At 57.5% G+C, this 17,285-nt stretch overlaps 1 protein-coding gene across 2 annotated transcripts; it reads right to left on the bottom strand.

Annotated features, from left to right (window-relative positions):
• Positions 1-6,724: 6,724 nt before the first annotated feature.
• On the bottom strand, positions 6,725-17,285 carry SERPINA5 (serpin family A member 5). 2 transcript variants are annotated; one of them, XM_030319883.1, is made up of 5 exons: positions 17,222-17,285; positions 10,512-11,147; positions 8,909-9,179; positions 8,399-8,546; positions 6,725-7,818 (listed from the first exon to the last, which is right to left on the bottom strand). In XM_030319883.1, the coding sequence occupies exons 1-5, from the start codon at positions 17,229-17,231 to the stop codon at positions 7,630-7,632; spliced, it is 1,254 nt and encodes a 417-aa protein (XP_030175743.1). In that variant the 5' UTR covers positions 17,232-17,285; the 3' UTR covers positions 6,725-7,629. The 2 variants fall into 2 exon arrangements, with proteins under 2 accessions (XP_030175743.1, XP_032449342.1); XM_032593451.1 differs by lacking the exon at positions 17,222-17,285 and adding an exon at positions 12,540-12,630.

Here is a 17,285-nt window from a genome sequence, read left to right as displayed (position 1 = left end):
CTCTGTCAGTCTGTCTGTGTCTCTCACATCCCCCACCCCCCCGCCACCATGGGAAGCCGTGTCTATGCAGCCCTGCAAACAGATCCACTCCCAAGAGCAGAGAATGAATCCGGACGTCCAGCTCCAGCCCCTGTCCGGCCTTCAGGAACGGCAGCCTCTGGCCCGGGGCCGGACTACGAGCTCAGGAGGGACCGTGAGCCGGAACCTTCCAGCTCGGCCTCTCCCAGATTTCTGACCCTTAGAAACTGGGAGGTAGTACATGGTTGTTCCCAGCCGTGAACTTTTAGGGTGATTTGCTATGCAGCCAAGACGAACCCCAGTCCACATCCTCGACCCACTGAGCTCTTAGGATCCAGGGAAGAGAGAGCAAACAGGGAAATCCGAATATTATATAAGGGAGCAATTTCAGCTTCATACTCCAGCCTGTGGCACAGGGCTGGTGCCCCAGTTAGCGGGAGTTCCTTCTCGCTCCCTGTTTTCAGGTAAATGTACCCATTCCTCCTTGGCCCACAGAGGCCCAGGCGCCCACACACGCCTCCTGGGAAGGTTGGAGTACTCTATTTTCCATCTGAGGAGACTGAGGCACAGAGCGATGGAGTAGGTTCCAGGTCGCAGGGAGCCCACACTCCTGCCCTCTCCGAGACACCGAGCGCCCGTCCTGGCTGGCCCTGGCGGTACACCGACCCCAGCCTCCAGGCTTTGGCCGTGCTCTGTGCCAGCCCGTGGACAGGTCCCGGCATTCGGTCTGGAAGACACGGCTGGCGGCCCGGCGGTGATAGGTTGGTTTCTGCTTTCAGCGTCAAGGACTGTGAAGGTGGCCGCAGGCTGCAGAGCTCCGTGGCTGAGGGGAGGCCCTCGCGCGCCCCCCGCTCGCTCCCATGCCCCCCTCCGGCGGCCTTGTCTGGCCTCAGACCCTCTCCCGGGCCACAGGGACTTTCCATTCCCCTGGCAGGGGGTTGTCCGCCGGCCTGTTTCAGTCGCGTCCATCACCTCGCACCTCTCACCTGGGGTGCCGTGGCTCTTTCCAAGTTTCCAGAGATTTCCGGTGAGCAGAATGCGGACACCAGTGCCTGCTTGGCGTCTCTCCTTAGTGACGTCTCACACGGATCACACCCTAAAAGGACCCCCCCGTCCCCGCCTCCCCACAGTCTTCCCACGTCCCAGTACAAGGGGCCTCTAGCTCCCCAGCTCAGCCAGGACCTGGGGCCATCCCCGTCCCCTCTTTCAGTCCCCTCCCCTGCTCTCTCTCTCTCTCTCTCTCTCTCTCTCTTAAATAAATAAATAAATAAACATTAAAAAAAAGAATATGAGTCATTCAGGGCACTCTCCTGCTTGGAGCCCTGCTGGCCTCCTTGTGGCCTCCCTGGTGCAGAAGCCCCCACGTGGTCTGGCCCTGCCCACCTCGCAGCTGGGACAGCAGACAGCGGGGGCCCGAAGCTCACTCCTGGAACACAGCTGTCCCTGCAGAACCCACAACCCCCAGCTTGTACCAGGAGAAGGGAGGGTTTCGGCTTCCTTTACAAACAAGGGAACCTCCCAGAACGTTCTGTCTCGGGCTCCAGTCTGATGCAATCATGGGTGCGTCCGCACCTTTGTTACACTTCTGCCTGCACGTCGTGTGGCAGGAGGCCTCCCCTGGTCCTTCCTGGTGGAACCGACCCTCCTCTGACTCGCCCAGATGCGTCCCCGCGCCTCTTCCCCTGCTATCCCTGCGACTGTCACTTCTCCCATCTCTGCCGTGAGACCGTTGGCTTCTGGCCAGTGGGGACGCACTTGCTGCTGGCTCCCTACAGATAGAGCTGAGAGTGAGCAAGCAAAAATGCCTCCAATCCCTCTGGGGCATACTTATCCTAAGAAGTGATTTATCACCTGGGGTTCTTATTAATCGGGGCATCCTGGATGTTATCAGCAGCCCCACCTGCAGGGCGTGTAAAGGGGCGTCCCACCCAAGGAACAGAGAAGTCTCCGGCAGTGACCTGAGGACTTGCAGAGGCACAGAATCCTGTGGAACCAGCTGGCCCTCCCCTCATTCACTCATCCAACGAGAGTCCACTCCGGGCCAAGCCCCGTGCCAGGCACTGGGGTGTTGAAATGATTCAGGGCCCTCACGGACCTCGTGGTCTATAAAGAGACCCAAACACACCTAAAGACGGTACCTGTATGGTGTGGAAGGTGTTAGGAGGAGGCATGGGGAGCTGGGATTCCAGGGCCGGGCTGGGGGGGGGGGGCACCCGGAATGCTCCCCAGACAGGGACCTCTGGGCTGAATCCTGCAGAAGTGTTCTTCGAGCCGTTAGATGCCCAGCCCCAAACATTTCGATTCCTTGGGTGGAATCAGGAATATGAACTTTCAACCAGCTCCCCAAGTTATGTTTGAGAAACGCTTCTGCAGGGTCAAAGCTGCCTCCCTTGCCTGATTTGCTTCTAGCCTTCAAACAGCCTGGCCACTGGGTGTCATTACAATCGTTTCCTCTGTGCAAGAGAGGCGTGGCCTTGCTGCGTGGGCCTTGCTTGCCCACGACCACCTTGCTCAGCACTTGTGGGAGCAGAGGCTCGGACCCACATGTCCCGACCCACCTCTCATACTCCTTCACCCCCCACTGCCCCCCCCAGATCCACCTTCCCACCCCGGCCTGGGGCCCTTACCATCTGGGAAGGAATGAGACACGTGATCAAATCCACAGATGGTACCCGGCAGCCTCTGTGGGAGGCTGAGGGAGGAGCAGGGTCTCAGAGAAAAGACTCTGGGGGACCCGCACCCCCAACCCCCAGGCATAACCATGAATGCTCAGCTCTCAGTATAATGGCGTTGGATCAGCCAAGCCCAGCCACCGCTCGCCAGCAGGCTGGGTGTGCGCGTGCATGCGTGTGCACACGTGTGTGTTTGCGTGTGCGGACGTGTGCACAGACGGGTGTAGGTAGGAGTGTCTCATTATCTGTACTCTGTGGAAAATCACACTGGATTCTCCCAAGGGGTCCAAGGACCTGGAATTGGGGGTCCGTAGCTGTTGCTAACTTAGTGCTGCCTCCCTCCCACCTCGTTGCTTGTGGAAAGGTGGGAGATGGTCTGTTTTGGGGTGCGGTTCCGCGGAAAACTGGAGAAGGGCACTGATGTCACCTGTTCGCCATCCCCAGTCCCTTGCAGCAGGTGACTCTCTGACTTTTTGTTAACTGAGACGAAACTTGCAGAGGGTAGAGAGCAGTGTCAGGCACGCGGCAGATGGCTTCCATGTGCTACCTGGTATTATCACTGTCCCCCCCCCCCCCAACCACCGCCAGCACCTTGCACAGGGACAAGGGTGTTGGTGGAGGTGCGAGACTCAGCTCTGTGAACAGGACACACTCTCCCACCTCTGGGTCGTTGTTCATAGTCCTTGCCACTTCCATCCTGCTTCTCCCTCGGATCTTGGCTTCAAGGCCACCACCTCGGAGCTCCCTCCGGACCCCCGGCTGCAGAAGGTCTCCCCAGCTGTCTCTCTAGGTGCCCGTTCTCTTCCGTAAGTGGCCTCCTGCTTCTGTCTTTACAACCCCGATCCCATTCCTATCCCTTCATCTTCTTTCTTTTCTCTCTTCTTTGCTTTCCTCTTTTCTCTTCTCTTTTCTTTGCTTTTTTTCCTTTGCTTTTTTGTCACATTTTTCTAAAGAAAACAACTTTTTACGTTGAAATGGCTTGAGATGCATGGAAAAGGTGTAAAAACAGTGCAGAGAGTTCCGGTGACAGAATCGTCTTGTGTAACCATGGCATATTCATCGACGCGAAGACGTGAACGTTGGTATGGTGCAGGTTTATTTGTATCTCACCATTTTTTCCACTAACGCCCTTTTTTCTCTTCCCGGATCCCGTCCAGGAAACCGCATTACATGTAATTTCCACGTCTCCTCAGTCTCCCCTGGGCTGTGACAGTTCCCCGGGTGTCTCCAGCTGCTCGGGCTGCTGCTCAGAAGACCACAGACGGCGGATTGTAAACAGCAGAAATGTACTTCTCACACTCCTGGAGGCTGGAGGTCTGAGGTCAGGGCCAGCGTGGTCAGATGAGAACCCTCTTCCCGGTCACAGGCTTCTGGGCGTGCTGTCCCACTGGAAGGAGTGAGGGAGCTCTCTGCGGTGTCTCTTATAAGGGCACAAACTGCTGGTCGCCTAGGTGGCTCAGTCGGTTAAGCATCTGACTCTTGATTTGGTTCACGGTTCATGGGATTGGACCCCGGGTGGGTCTCTGTGTTGGCAGTATGGATCCCTGCTTGGGATTCTCTCTCTCTCTCTCTCTCTCTCTGCCCCTTCCCATCTCTCTCTCATGCTCTCTCTCTCTCAAAGTAGATAAATAGATAAATAAACTTAAAAAATATACGTGTATATACAAATGCCATTCATGGGGGCTCCACCCTCGTGATCTAATCACCTCCCAAGGGCCCCACCTTCAACCCCATCCAGTTGGGGGTTAGGGTTTTGACCACTTAGTCAGGGTAGCGGGCGTCAGATCTCTCCACTGACCATGACTCCCCATCCCTCCCTGGGCTCTGTTTGTAGAAGCAAGTCGCTCAATCAAGCTCAGGTTCCTTCGCACCTAACACCAACGAACATGCATTGTTTACTCTTCTTTCCTATTTTATTCTTTGTTATTTTTTTTATTTTATTGCCTGTCCACACAAGAATGGAGCCCCACCAGGGCAGGGACTTTTGTGGTGTTCTTCGCTTATTTCCAACACCCCGGACGGTTCCAGATACACAATGGGCATTCAGTAAACACCTGTGGACGAACAAATTGTCCTCGCCAGTTTACAATCCTATTTATCTGGTCGTTTATCTGGTTATGGCCAGAGCCCGCGTCTGCTGGATGCACCGCTGTGCCCTTGTACGGGTTCCATGCCCGAGTCCCCTTCAGCACCCACAAACAATGGCCTTTGGGTGAAAGAGCTAAGTAAGCGAGAATGGGATGGGCAGGGCTGCTCATCGGGTGGGAAGTGTTTCCTCTTGGAGCCCAAGGTCATTTTTCTGGTCTGAGTCTCTACAGAAGAGGTGGGGGAAGGAGTCCTTGGCTTAGCATGGTCCTCCACGTTCTGGTGGCAGGGGGGTCGCAAGGGGGAGGTCCCAAGAGTCCATGTGGCCGGAGGGGGGGAATAAAAGTGCGTTCCCAAGAGCAAGACTGACTTGGTAATAGCTGCAGGAACTCAAAGGTAAGCGACTGTCACGGGCTACATTGTGTCCCCCGCCAAGTTCATTTGTTGAGCTAGCCCCCAGCACCTCAGAATGTGGCTGTACTTGGAGGAAGGCCCTTTCAAGAGGGGGTTGAGTTAAAGTGAGGTGGGTAGGGTGGGCTCCGATCCAGTCTGACCGGTGGAGGCCGCGAGACGGAGGAGGAGGTTAGTACACCGCGAGGGAGGACCATGTGAGGGCACAAAGAGAAGAGGCCATCTGCGAGCCCAGCCAAGGACAGGGGCCTCAGGAGGAACCCGGATCTCAGACTCTAGCCTCCAGGACTGTGAGAACATTAATTTCTGCTGTTAAGCTGCCCTGGTCGTGGTACTTCGTTACGACGGCCCTGGCAGCCTAACACAGTGGCTAAGAAAGAGGGTCCCGAGGAGGACGGTCATGCCGGCATGTGAGGTCCCGCAGACCCATTCATCCCCTTAGTTCACGGGACAGGATGGACGAGGCCAAGAGAAGACAGGGCCGGCGGGGGCTCCGGGGGCGCAGGTGTATGGGTGTGCGTGCGCCCCCTAGAGGGCTGAGTGGGGGCTTGCGCTTACCTGCCGGTGGGAGCCTGAGGGACACAAGGGGTTCAGGGGGCGCTCAGGGTGTGGCCCGGGTATTCATACGACCCTGAAATCGGAACGAGAGAGAACAGACACCAGCCTGGTGGTCCGGGTGCCTGGGGCCCGACCGCAAGCGCCTGCACTGGTGGCGACCGAAGTCCCGCGGTTCCCACCCTCTGCAGCTCGCTCAACACCATTCCCCAGCCCTTCCCTCTGCTGGAGTCCCACCCCTGCGCCCAGCCTGCCGTCTGTTGCAGACCTACTTACTCCTCCAGACCAGCTCTGCACCACCTGTTCGGAGAGAGCTTTCCTGACCTCCCCCCGCCCCCCCCCTTACTCTGTCTCTCTCTGTCTCCCAGTTGCCATATCATTTGTTCAACGATCCCAGGATCGCGAGACAAATGGAGTTACGTGGCCTGCAATGACGGTCAGCGGGGAGCTTCAGCAGTGACAGGCAGCGGCCCCGGAGCCCATCCCAACCTCACACATAGTTTCTGTTTGGTGGCCATGTGCCCAGTGACCTTTAGACAACGCTGGACCTTGGCCTTACACTCATCAGCCAGGCAGGGCCTACCCCTGACCTTGGACTGGCAGGGCAGACAGTGAGAGAAACGTCTGCCGGGGCAGAAAACGCACTTTGCAAGGGAAAGGCACACAGGAGCGGGCGTGACCCCACGAGGAGGCCCAATCCGAAAGCGCTGTCCTGAGTTCGAAACACAGAGGCAGGTGAGCACTCTGGGGCCAGCTGCAGCCATCTGTCCCGCCATAAGCCAACACCTGTGCCATCCAGGTCCCAGAGCCTGAGCCTCTCACCGTCCTGGGTCTCGGGGCAAAAACCCTTATGTCCCGTCTGCGGAACGGGTGCCCTGATACGCTGTGCAGGGCTGTCGAGGGATTCAGGAGCTCACACAGATGCAAAGTGTCCCCAGGGGCTAGTGTCTCCATTCCCAGAGTTACTTCCGTCGGACATCCAGTGTTTGCAAAATGCTTTATTGTTATTGCTGACACTAAAACGCACTCTCAGTCACCAGTATCTTCAACTGATCCCTCTAGTATTTGCAACAGGCCTCCATCCTCCCGCCCCCAGCCGACTCCAGGAGGTTGTGACTGAAGCCACAGGATGGTTTGGTGCTGTGATGGGCCATTTCCACTGGCTTTTCTTCAATGACAAGTAGCACTTGAATGTCTTAAAATCCACCGTGACTGGCACGGAACACCCCAGCCTCCTTATATGATGTCAAGGAGCCTTCAGCCCTTGAGCTGACCCTGCGTTGTGTATATGGGGGAGATAGAGGCCCAGAGAGGGACACTATTAGCCTTATGTCCCACAGCTGGTTAGCTGGGACAGAAGCCCCATTCCGGACTCCCATTTCAGTGTTCTTTCCAGCAGATAAATGCAACCACGCACGGGAAGCATGATGGATTTTAAACCGTGATGAGTTGATAGCCCGTATTACTAGCAGGTGGAGGACTGGGCTTGGAAATACGTTTCTTGGTAGAGATGTGAACCGCAGCAATCCCACAGAGCTTTGTGGCACCGGGCTGGGCGTCAGGTGCCTGGGCTCTGGGCGCCTCTCTATCGCTAACGTGCTGTGTGACCTTGGGCAAGTCAACCAAGCTCTCTGGGCCTCAGTGCTAGACTCCGCTGATGAAGGGCGAGGGCAAGACCGAACGTTCTTCTTCAAGGCACCCCCACGCCTTGCGGTTGTGTGAGAAGAAGCAAATCATCAGCATATCAGTGCTGTTATCGTTATTACTTGTAAAAACTTCAGTGGTCGAGGAAACGAAAGCTGTGTGGATCGGCTTCCAGCGGATAGATGCCACAGAGCCTTCACCTGCCACTACGGAGGCCTGTGGCCTTTCAGGGGAAACGCCCACCTCAGGGGTGGGCCACTTTGCCAAGGAAGAGAATGTCCGTGAAGTTCTCTACAATGAGCATGATAAAGGGCCTGTTGAGGATGACCTTGGGAGAGCTAACTGGGGCCGACCTGAACGTGAACACCGTCTCTGTGGCTGCAGCCGCTTTGGTCCCCGACTCGTCCACCTCCACCACGGCCTTGTGCACCATCTGCGGAGGAGACATCGGGTGTCACCGAGCCAGCGGGGCTGGAAGATACCATCACGGGAGCCCGCGGAGCTTCTGCCTGTGGCGTCACCGTCAAAGTCTCCGTGCGGCTGCGCCCCAAAGCAGGCAGCACACGGGACGATTGTGTGGCTAGGATCTGTGCCTGGAGGTGACTGCACATGGGCCTCCCATTGAATGCTCATGGCACCTCCTGGCAGGGATGTGATTGGGCCTCCAATTTTATGTAGAGAAAAGAGGCTCAGAGAGGTCACGCAATTGTTGGAGGTCACACAGCTAGTGAGTGAAGGAGGTAGCACCTGATTCTTAGTTTTGATGGCTTCATTGGGGGGCTCCTTCCCCTGAGACACATTGCAAACAGGATAAGACACAAAGGGTACCTTTGCTTCTTGAAGGAAGAGAGGAGAGTGAAAGAGAGAGGGAAAATATGGAAGGGAATGGAATGGAATGGAATGGAATGGAATGGAATGGGAGGGGTGGAGTGGAGTAGAAAGGAATAGAATAGAATAGAATAGAACAGAACAGAAATCTCTGAAAACAGGGGCTCAGGAGCTTCTGAGCTCACCTCAGACACCTGGATGTTGGAGTGGTTGGTGATGCCAGTCAGGTCAGCATGGGAGGTGAAGATGTCATTGATGCCCAGCTTGGGGAGGACTTTCTCCAGCTGGTAGGAGCCCTCAATGGAGAGCTTGGGAAGGTAGAGCTCAAGCTGCCTGGAAAGAGGAGAGGAACTTTCCTAGACTCTTCCAGAGCATCAGCTCACTGAGCTCATATCCCTGCTATCTCCCCTCGGCTTCATAATGACCCTTCAGCCCCCCATCTAGAGCCCCCCCCCCCACTCTGCACTGGGACCTGGGCTGCCCCCAGAGTTCCCCGCCCACTCCGATGGCACCCTGGGACACTGGGCTTCCGGCCCTGCTCCCTCCAGCTGGGCCAGGGCCCCGGAGGCTAAGACTTCACGTGGTTTCCCTGGGCTTGGAGGCAGCCCCTGGGCTGGGAGGAGTCCTTCCCACTCCCCCCGTGTCTCTGTGGCCATGTGCAGGGTCAGGCTGGCCCCACGTCATCTGAGGAATACCTCTTTGTGGACATCTTGAGCCACGTCCTCAATGTCTTCTCATTCAGTCCATTCTCCAGCCGCCCCATCCTGCCCTGGCTGGGGAGAACGAACAGGGCGGTGGCGTCCCCTTGGTAGGGAACCCCCACCACCCGGCAGGAGAGGCTCCGGTCCAGGAAGTAGTAATACAGGTCTTTGTGCTTCATCATGGGCACCTGCACCACCGTCTCTGAAGTCACGTGGAAGTCCTGCTTATGAGTGTTTTTGTGGTCGAAGCTCGTCTCCCACTTAGCTAAATATTAACATGGAAAAAAGGGAGCAATTCTCAGCCACAGATGAAAAGCACAGAGACAGCAAACGCCTCCCTCAAACAGACCTCACCCTCCTCGGCGAAGTCTCCTCGGTGGCGGTGACCGCCGAACCCTGGGGAAAGAAAGGCTCGCCTTTCTAGAACTTTGGAGACATGCCTGAACTTTCTGTGGGGCTTTTCCTTCTGCGTGTGCAGAGCCAGGAGGCTGGTTTCCATGTCTTCGGAGGCCCTTAACCGCTAAGGTTGTTTGTTTGATTCTCTGATGTTACTCGAGGTCAAACATTCAAGGGAAGAGGGTAAAAAATATGGACGTCTGACAAAGCGACACTCTATCTGGCTGAGTTATTCTGTTCTCCGCGCTTTTCCCATTTGTGGATTTTGATCTAAGTGTGGGAGGGAGGTTTGTAAGGTTCCTGGAAATACATGATTGTTCCTACTGAGAAGCCTTCAGGCATAGTTACTGCTCTGTCTGATTCCTGCACTCTTGCACCAACGGGATACAAGTAGTTGTTTCCATCTTCTTCATAGTCATCAAATACGGAACCCACCCCGGTGCCCCACTCGGCTTCTGTCACACCTGTCCCCTGCAGCCTAGTGTCATAGAGAGAGCCCTGCACTAGGGGACAAGAAATCTTGGAATCCCAGCTGGGTGTTCGCCATCCGTGCTCATCGGAAGAGGGGAGGTGTTTAACAGGTTAACTAGTTTCCTCTTTCCTCTCTCCCTCCCCTCCCCTCCTCTACCCACTCCTGCCTTCCCACCCTCAGCCAGGCCCCATACAGGCACCGAGGGGCTCAGCGTGTAGAAGGAGAAGCAGACGTGAGCACCGAGTGGGGGAGGGGTGTCCCCGAGAAATGTCAGAGAGGGACCAGCTGTTATGGAAGCAGGGAGAAGACTCTCCAAAGGGACAGGTGCTTGTGGAGAGATTTCTCCGGCCGAGGGAATGGCCCCGAGGAAGACGCTCCCCAAGGGAAGGTATTCCAAGCCCCCCAAGACCCACGGTCCTGCCCTCAATAGCAGTACGGTGGCCATGGCGATCTCATGCTTTAGAACCAGTGTGAATGCTATGGACCCGGGGCCCATGGACAGGACCCAGCACTTCCTCAGCGGAGGAAACAGCGGCCTGGTGTAGCTGCCGTCACCTTACACCATAAAAAGATGCTTGGCTTCCCCTCTCCTGCTTGTTGGCCTCACTCTGTCAACAGGCGCCAGAAGGGACTAAATCTACGCCCACTCCTGTATGTGTGGGAACGGGGTGCTCTCTTGACCAAAGCAGCAGAAAGGAGAGAGTTCAGGCTCGAGCGCAGGGGTCTTACCTTTAAAGAAAATGTAATTCACCATAACCATGACCTCAGTGCTATCCAGGTCCTTAACTAAGTCCACAATCTTGCCTTCAGTTTGTTTTGCCACGTAGTCGTTGATCTGCTTCTGGGCCCCTGTGGGGTCCCCAAAGTGGGCGGGGAAAGTGTCTGCCAGGTACAGAGTCCTCACGGCACTCAGGAAGGCGTCCTGGACGGGCACCGTGGGGCTGATGAACAGAGCGTTGCCAAGGTTCAGCCGGAGGCCCTTTCTGGGCCGGGCGAGCTCCCCCAGCAGCTGGCGGAAGGAGTTGTGGAGCCCCTGCTCGGAGCCCGCCTGGGGACCGAGGCCCAGGCCTTCTAGAATCTGTGCCTTCGTGTCGGACCGGGCCCCCAGGGACAGCATGGCCAGGGACGTGGAGATGCTTAGAGGGGAGAAGAAGATGTTCTGGTCGGGGGCAGCTGTAGCCAAGGCCCTGTAGAGGTCGAAGGCAAAGTCCCCGCTCATGGGGGCCACCGTGCTGACCACGGGTGCCTCCTTGACCCTCTTCTTTGTCTCCCGGGAGCCGTGGCGGTGCAGGGTGGCCCCGGGCGGGCTGAGGAACATCATCAGGCAGAAGAGGAGGCAGAGCGGCATTGTGGCTGAGCCCCGTCCTGAAAGGGAAAGTGGGAAGGTGTCCTCAGAGAGGAGACCGGGGGGGAAGCGGGTAAGGCCGGTACCCCAGAGATGTCACCACCCAGTGCACAGCATCCACGGAGACGACGAGCCCGTGAGGTTGGGAGCGAGGGTTTAAGAAGAGCCACAGGGGCTCGAGGACAGAGACCGGGGGATGTGGGGGCCTCATGGCGGGAGAGGAAGGGGAAGGCGGAGGGTGCAGCCCCGAGGTGGGGCTCGAGGTGGGGCTCTCATCCGCACCAGGGTGCGCGCTACGGGGAGGGGGGGACGTGGGGCTGGACGGCGCTCCTTGTTCTGCCTGATCAGCATCTCTGAGATGGCCACGGCAAGAGACGCCTGCTTCCAAAGTGGCCTGTGACTGTCACTCCAATCCCCTGGGGGTAGCATTTGCAAGGCCTCATGGTCCTTCCGTGAACTCAGACCAACTACGCCCCACGGACCCCTCAGAACTGCTGGATTTATCCCTGTTCACTCAGCAAATGGACATCGAACATCATGGCGGGCAGGGGCCAGGCTCCAGAGGCTCATTCGTGACCACTCGGATGCCAATCGGCCCCTTTTCTCCTTCCCCCCGGGGCTGCTCTAGGACCCTGCGGCCAACCTTGCTCCTCATCAGAGCCCCTCCCCCGCTCCCTCCACCCGACCCCCCTGTGAGGAAATCCTGCCCTCTTAATGTGAGAACCCAGACTCCCCCCCTATTCTGTGACGGCCGAATTGTGTTCCCCACACTCCTGGGTTGAGGTCTTAACCCCCAGCACCTCAGGACGTGACTGTATTTGGGGAAAGTGCCTTTAAACAGGTAATTAAGTCAAAATGATGTCTGTGGACGGGCCTTGATCCCATCTGACTGGGGTCCGATGAGAAGAAGAGATGGGAACACAGCTTCACACGCACACGCACGGAGGGAAGGCCGCGGGAGGACACAGGGAGGACACCGCCGTCTGCAAGTCGAGGAGACGGGCCTCAGAAGGAACCGGCCTCTTCGGCACCTTGACCTCAGACTTCGGGCCTCCAGGCAGCGAGACAGGAACCTTCTGTTCTGTGGTGCTTTGCTGTGGCGGCCCAGCCGACACCTATCTCCTTCCTTCCGTCCCCCAGACGAGGACGCCCTCGTTTCTTGTGTCTCCTCCGCCCCCTACGTGGGCCCTGGAGGGTCTTCAGTCCCTCCTCCCCCTTTCCTCCCTCCGGTCCATCTACCTAGACCTCTCCTCTCCAACCAGGAGCGCTTCCTGTGCCCCAGAGGCCTCCCGAAGCCCCCTGTGTTCACAGTCCCTGCAGCCCAGCCTCCTGGGCTCAAGTCTCAGCCCGGCTGCTTCTTGTGAGTGTGGTTTGGAGCAAGTCACCTACGGCCCCGTGCCACTGTCCCTCACCTGTACAACGGAGGTGATGACGTTAACCCGTGTCGGCCGTGGCTGGGGGCTTTAAGGACTCGACGTGCCTCAAGTGTCGCAGCAGGGCCCTGCGCGGACCTGGTGCAGTAGAGTGCGAGCTGTGGCTGTGGCAGCTTCCAGCCAACCCCCCACCAGAGGTCCCCATTTCCTCTGCTGTGCGCGTGGGGTACGCGCTCCCAACGCTCTCGCGCCGGCCTGCCTGACCGCTGACGACAGCCTTCCTCCGGGGTGAGAACTCCCTCCAGCTGGGTCTTCTCCCCCCTCGGACACCATGTCATCAGGTCCCCAGCCTCAGGGCCCTGCCGGAGTCCCGTGACCCACGCAAACCCACCCCCCAAAGGGCCCCAAACATCTGCACTGGACATCGCGTGCAAAGTGGCCCGCTGAGGTGGCGGCCGGGGCGCCAGTGAGCTTGGGCCAGGCGGACCTGGGCGGCCGTTGTCTTTGAGCGAAGCCCAGCGACTCGAGCAGGCCGCGCTCACCAACCCTGGCCTCCAAATTGCCCCTGAGCTCATAAAGGAAGCCCATTTAGAATGTTCCGTCTGCGGAAGCTGCGGCCACCCAGGACCAAAGAGAGCAGCCTTTGGTTCCTCGACCGGCGCCATTCTGCAGATGGGTAATCTGAAGCCCAGAGAGCTTGAGTCACTGGCTGATAGTGGCAAAGCGTGGGCCCAGACCCGGTGCTGATGCTCAAGGCCGATGCTCTAAACCGCCACACCATTTGGTTTCCCCACATCCCTGGCCCCCCCCTTCTGTGTCACAGCCTCTCTGTGTCACAGTCCTTGTCTTCCCGGCCTCAGCAGCCACCACTATAGCTGCTAATCTGCAGATAATTAAGAAACAGGGTCCGGGCTTCCCAGGCTGACACTCCCTTATTGTTTACACGCTGAGAATGCCAGTCTTTCAAGGACACGGGTGGTTTAATCTCGGGGCCCTTTAAAACAGTCTGTTCTGCAGCACAATATGATCCCTCCTGCAAAGTGTTAGAACCATCACCGTAGCGAGATCCTGGTGGACAAGATACGCAGCTCTCCTCCCCCTTATTATCAAAGATTAACCCCGAGCTCATGATCAGCCTAAAAGAAAGGCCTTCAAAGAATAGTTGCAGGCACAGAGGGAGTTTCCTGCTTGGATGGGGCCTAGAGGCAGTTGACTCCCGCAGGAGAGTTCTGGCCTCCTGTCCCTCAGCCTGCCTGGTGGCCTTGGGCCAGTCGCATCCCCTCTCTGGGCCTCAGTTTCTTCACAAACAACTCAAGGTCTGTCAGTTGCTGTGGCCGGTAACCCTTCTTCCCTCCACTGCCCCCCACAAACACCAGAGGTCTAGGCCTGATGGGCCAGAGCCCACAGAGTCTCCCTGGGGAGTGGGGTCTCTTTGGAGGGGACCCCAGCCTCACTCACTCTCCTCCAGGCTGCAGGTGGGGACCTAGAAACCTCTCTCCATTTGGGCCCTGTCTTATCTTTTGTTAAAGCCAGTATTTAGAAAGGCCACTCTACAAATATCACTACATTCAACCGTCAACAAAAGTGAACATTATGGACACCATTTTACAGATGACTAAACTGAGGCTTAGCAAAATGGAATAGCTCGTGCCAGCCGGTGAGTGATGATGGAACCAGGATTCGAATCCAGATTCCTGTGTCTGGTGGATCCACTGCCTCTTGTCTTCCTTTCGTGGCTCTAAGAAGTAACAGCTCTCGTTCCTCTTCTCCTGTAGCTCCTGGTGAGTTTCCCGGGGTCTCTCGCAAGCCGTTCACCTGTATTAGCTCATTTCTATGCCTCCACAGCAACACGGAGTCGGTATCATTCTCATCATTGGTACAGAAGAGGAAACAGAGGGTCAGAGAGATCGCTTCCGAGAAAGTGGAGGCCTCGGGGTGCTCATTTCATGTTTCTTACGTTTAAGCCCAGGCTGTGCCATCCCGCTACTGGGCCTCTGGTGGAAATGACAGAGTTGACAGTTTCATGCCAACTTGGCCCCGGGGGTAAGTCTGCTTCGGGTCCTGGGAGCCTGGCTCTTGGGAGACCAGCTCTCAGCCAGGAGACCGGAGCCGGGCCTGGCCGACCCCCTCCTGATGCCAGTGTTTCTGCAGAAATGCCCCACGGGTCCGAGGGAGGGGGGCAGATCAGTCAAGTCCATCTGGCATCCCAGGCCAAAGTGACTTGAGCCGGCTGGGGAGGGCAGGGGGTGAGCGGGTGCTGAGGAAGTCCTCCCATGGAGCCCACCGTCCAGGGATTCGAAATCTGTTGCATTTACTCCAAAGGTTAGGCAACAAAGTCCCACCGGGTCAACTTTGGACCCTGCGGTGGGAGGTGTGGCTGAGGAGGTCTGTCCGCTGAAAAGGGAGATGTACGACTGAGAGCCCAGGCAGGGAGGGAAAGACAAAACCCCAGGCTACCCTGGATGCTTAAGGACAGGACGCCGGAGAGCTTCCTGGGAGCAGTGACCTAGGGAACTTTCTTCACCTCCCTCCCCGTCCCCAGACCACCTGCAAGGCTTGTCGGTTTCTAGCTCCAGAACGGGTCTTCCGCCTGCCTGCCTCTCCCAGTTTTCCCTGCCACGTCCTTATAGAAAACCTGCCGCCTTTCGCCCCGACCACCCCACACCTCCTCCTGCCCCCAGACCCATTCTACACACGGCATCTGAGGGATTCTCCCTCAGTCCCCGACTGGGTCTCAGCGCCCTGCCGCCCAGGAGTGCCATCGCCAGCCTCCGTGTGTGGGGGGCAGGACCTAGCCGATCCGTGCGATCACCACCGGGCCCCATGTGGCCTGGCTCCACCCAGCTCTCCCCAGCCTCAGCCTGATCTGCTCTGTCCTTGCTCATGTGTGTCCTCCGGGTACAGTTCTCAGCTCAGCAGACAAGCCCCGTCACAGTCCTGAGCCTTTGCACGCCGTGCTGTCCCCTGGAACCCTCTGTCAGCCTCCCTGACCACGGCCAGCTTCTCCCTGGGCCTCAGGCCCCTGCTTGAAGGCCACTTCTGGGTGATGCCGCGGCCCTGCCTGGCCCTCCCTCTGCAGTAGCATTCTCTTATCACGGCCCCTCCGTTTCGCTCACTGCTCCATCAGCGATGGAAATGCAACCCCACATCGTGCCTTCTTGTGTCCCGGGCTCTCTCCCCGACTCCAACATGTGCTCCTAACAGACAGGACCCGCATCGACACCTGCTCTTACTGTGAGATTTGCAGTCAAGCGATGGTGCTCAGAGACCTTTGTGGAATGAATGAATGAATGAATGAGTGAAGTCCTTCTCTGTGGCTCAGAGGTTTTAGAGCACACGCTGGACGCGGAGCCGGGCTGGGCACCCAGGGCTGAGCCCTCCTGGCCCCAGGGCTAACTCTGCCAGGTGACCTTGAACACCTTCCACCCTGCTGTTCACCTTCTGTTTCCTTTTTCTTTTTTTAAGACCATTTTCCTGAGGCGCGACTGCCGTACGAGAAGCCACTCCTATTTACCCTGCACACCTGCGAAACCACCTTCGCCACAAACATCCACCACGTCCTGACCCCCCCCCGCCCCGCCCACCACCTTATTCTTCACGCTGCGGCTTCTTTTTTTTTTTTTTTTTTTTTTTTTTTCAGCGTATATTTTTGGGACAGAGAGAGACAGAGCATGAACGGGGGAGGGGCAGAGAGAGAGGGAGACACAGAATCGGAAACAGGCTCCAGGCTCTGAGCCATCAGCCCAGAGTCCGACGCGGGGCTCGAACTCACGGACCGCGAGATCGTGACCTGGCTGAAGTCGGACGCTTAACCGACTGCGCCACCCAGGCGCCCCTGCTGCGGCTTCTTGATCAGTGAACGGGGACGTTGGTCAGGGGTGCGTCGTCCCCTTTTATGGTTACATTTCTTGCCAAGGCCCCGTCCTTAGAAACACTGAAAATCACACTCCTTTTGTGTCTACGTGTTGCCTATTTCACCAACAGCCAAACGGCGTCTGGCCCTCGAGGAGCCACTGTGGTCATTCTGGGAGGCAGCCCTCCGGGCAGGGTGGCCCCAACTCGGGGAAACGGGTAAACGGGTACGTGATCGCTTCTCGCGATTGCTAAAGGTCCGAGATTGCAGGCACAGAAAACAAGACAGAAAAGCAACGGCCTCCGGGGAACCCGCCTGTGTGCCACACACTCTGTCCCCACTACGTCATTTCTGAGTTTGTCTGCCTCGGCGCTGTTGGCATTAGAGGCCGGGGTATTCTTTGTCGTGGGGGCTGTCCCGTGCCCTGTAAGGGGTTTAGCAGCGCCCCCGGCCTCTACTCTACTCGCTAGGTGCCAACACAACCCTCTATCCAGTTGTGCCAACTACACATGTGTCCAGATGTTGCCAGACGTGCCCTGGGGATAAAGGCACTCCCGGGTGAGAGCTACCGTATCACTGGACCCTCACGGTCGCCACGCAGAAGATGTGATCATTTGCATCTCACCTACAAGGAAACAGGCGCAGCCAGACTTAGAGTCGTGCCCGAGTTCACACAGCTGGGAGAGGGGCACACAGGCCCTGGCTCCTCCCCCCCCCCCCCACTGCGGGGAATTTTCCTGTTCACTCTGGGACAGCACCAGAGCTTTGAAGCCCTCCAAATCCCACAACCCCAGCCTCCTGTCCTCGCCGTTCCACACACACCCTCATGCCCCCGGGCCCTCCGTCTGCCCACGGCATCTGTACTCACCCTGTCCCATGGCTGAGCGTGCACACGGCGCAGGTGACAGTCCCTCACGCTCAGTGTAAAGCAG

Source organism: Lynx canadensis, chromosome B3 (genome assembly GCF_007474595.2).
Source record: "Lynx canadensis isolate LIC74 chromosome B3, mLynCan4.pri.v2, whole genome shotgun sequence".
NCBI lineage: Eukaryota > Metazoa > Chordata > Mammalia > Carnivora > Felidae > Lynx > Lynx canadensis.
The sequence above is the reverse complement of the archived record's forward strand: the minus strand, read 5'-3'. Positions and strand labels throughout refer to the sequence as shown.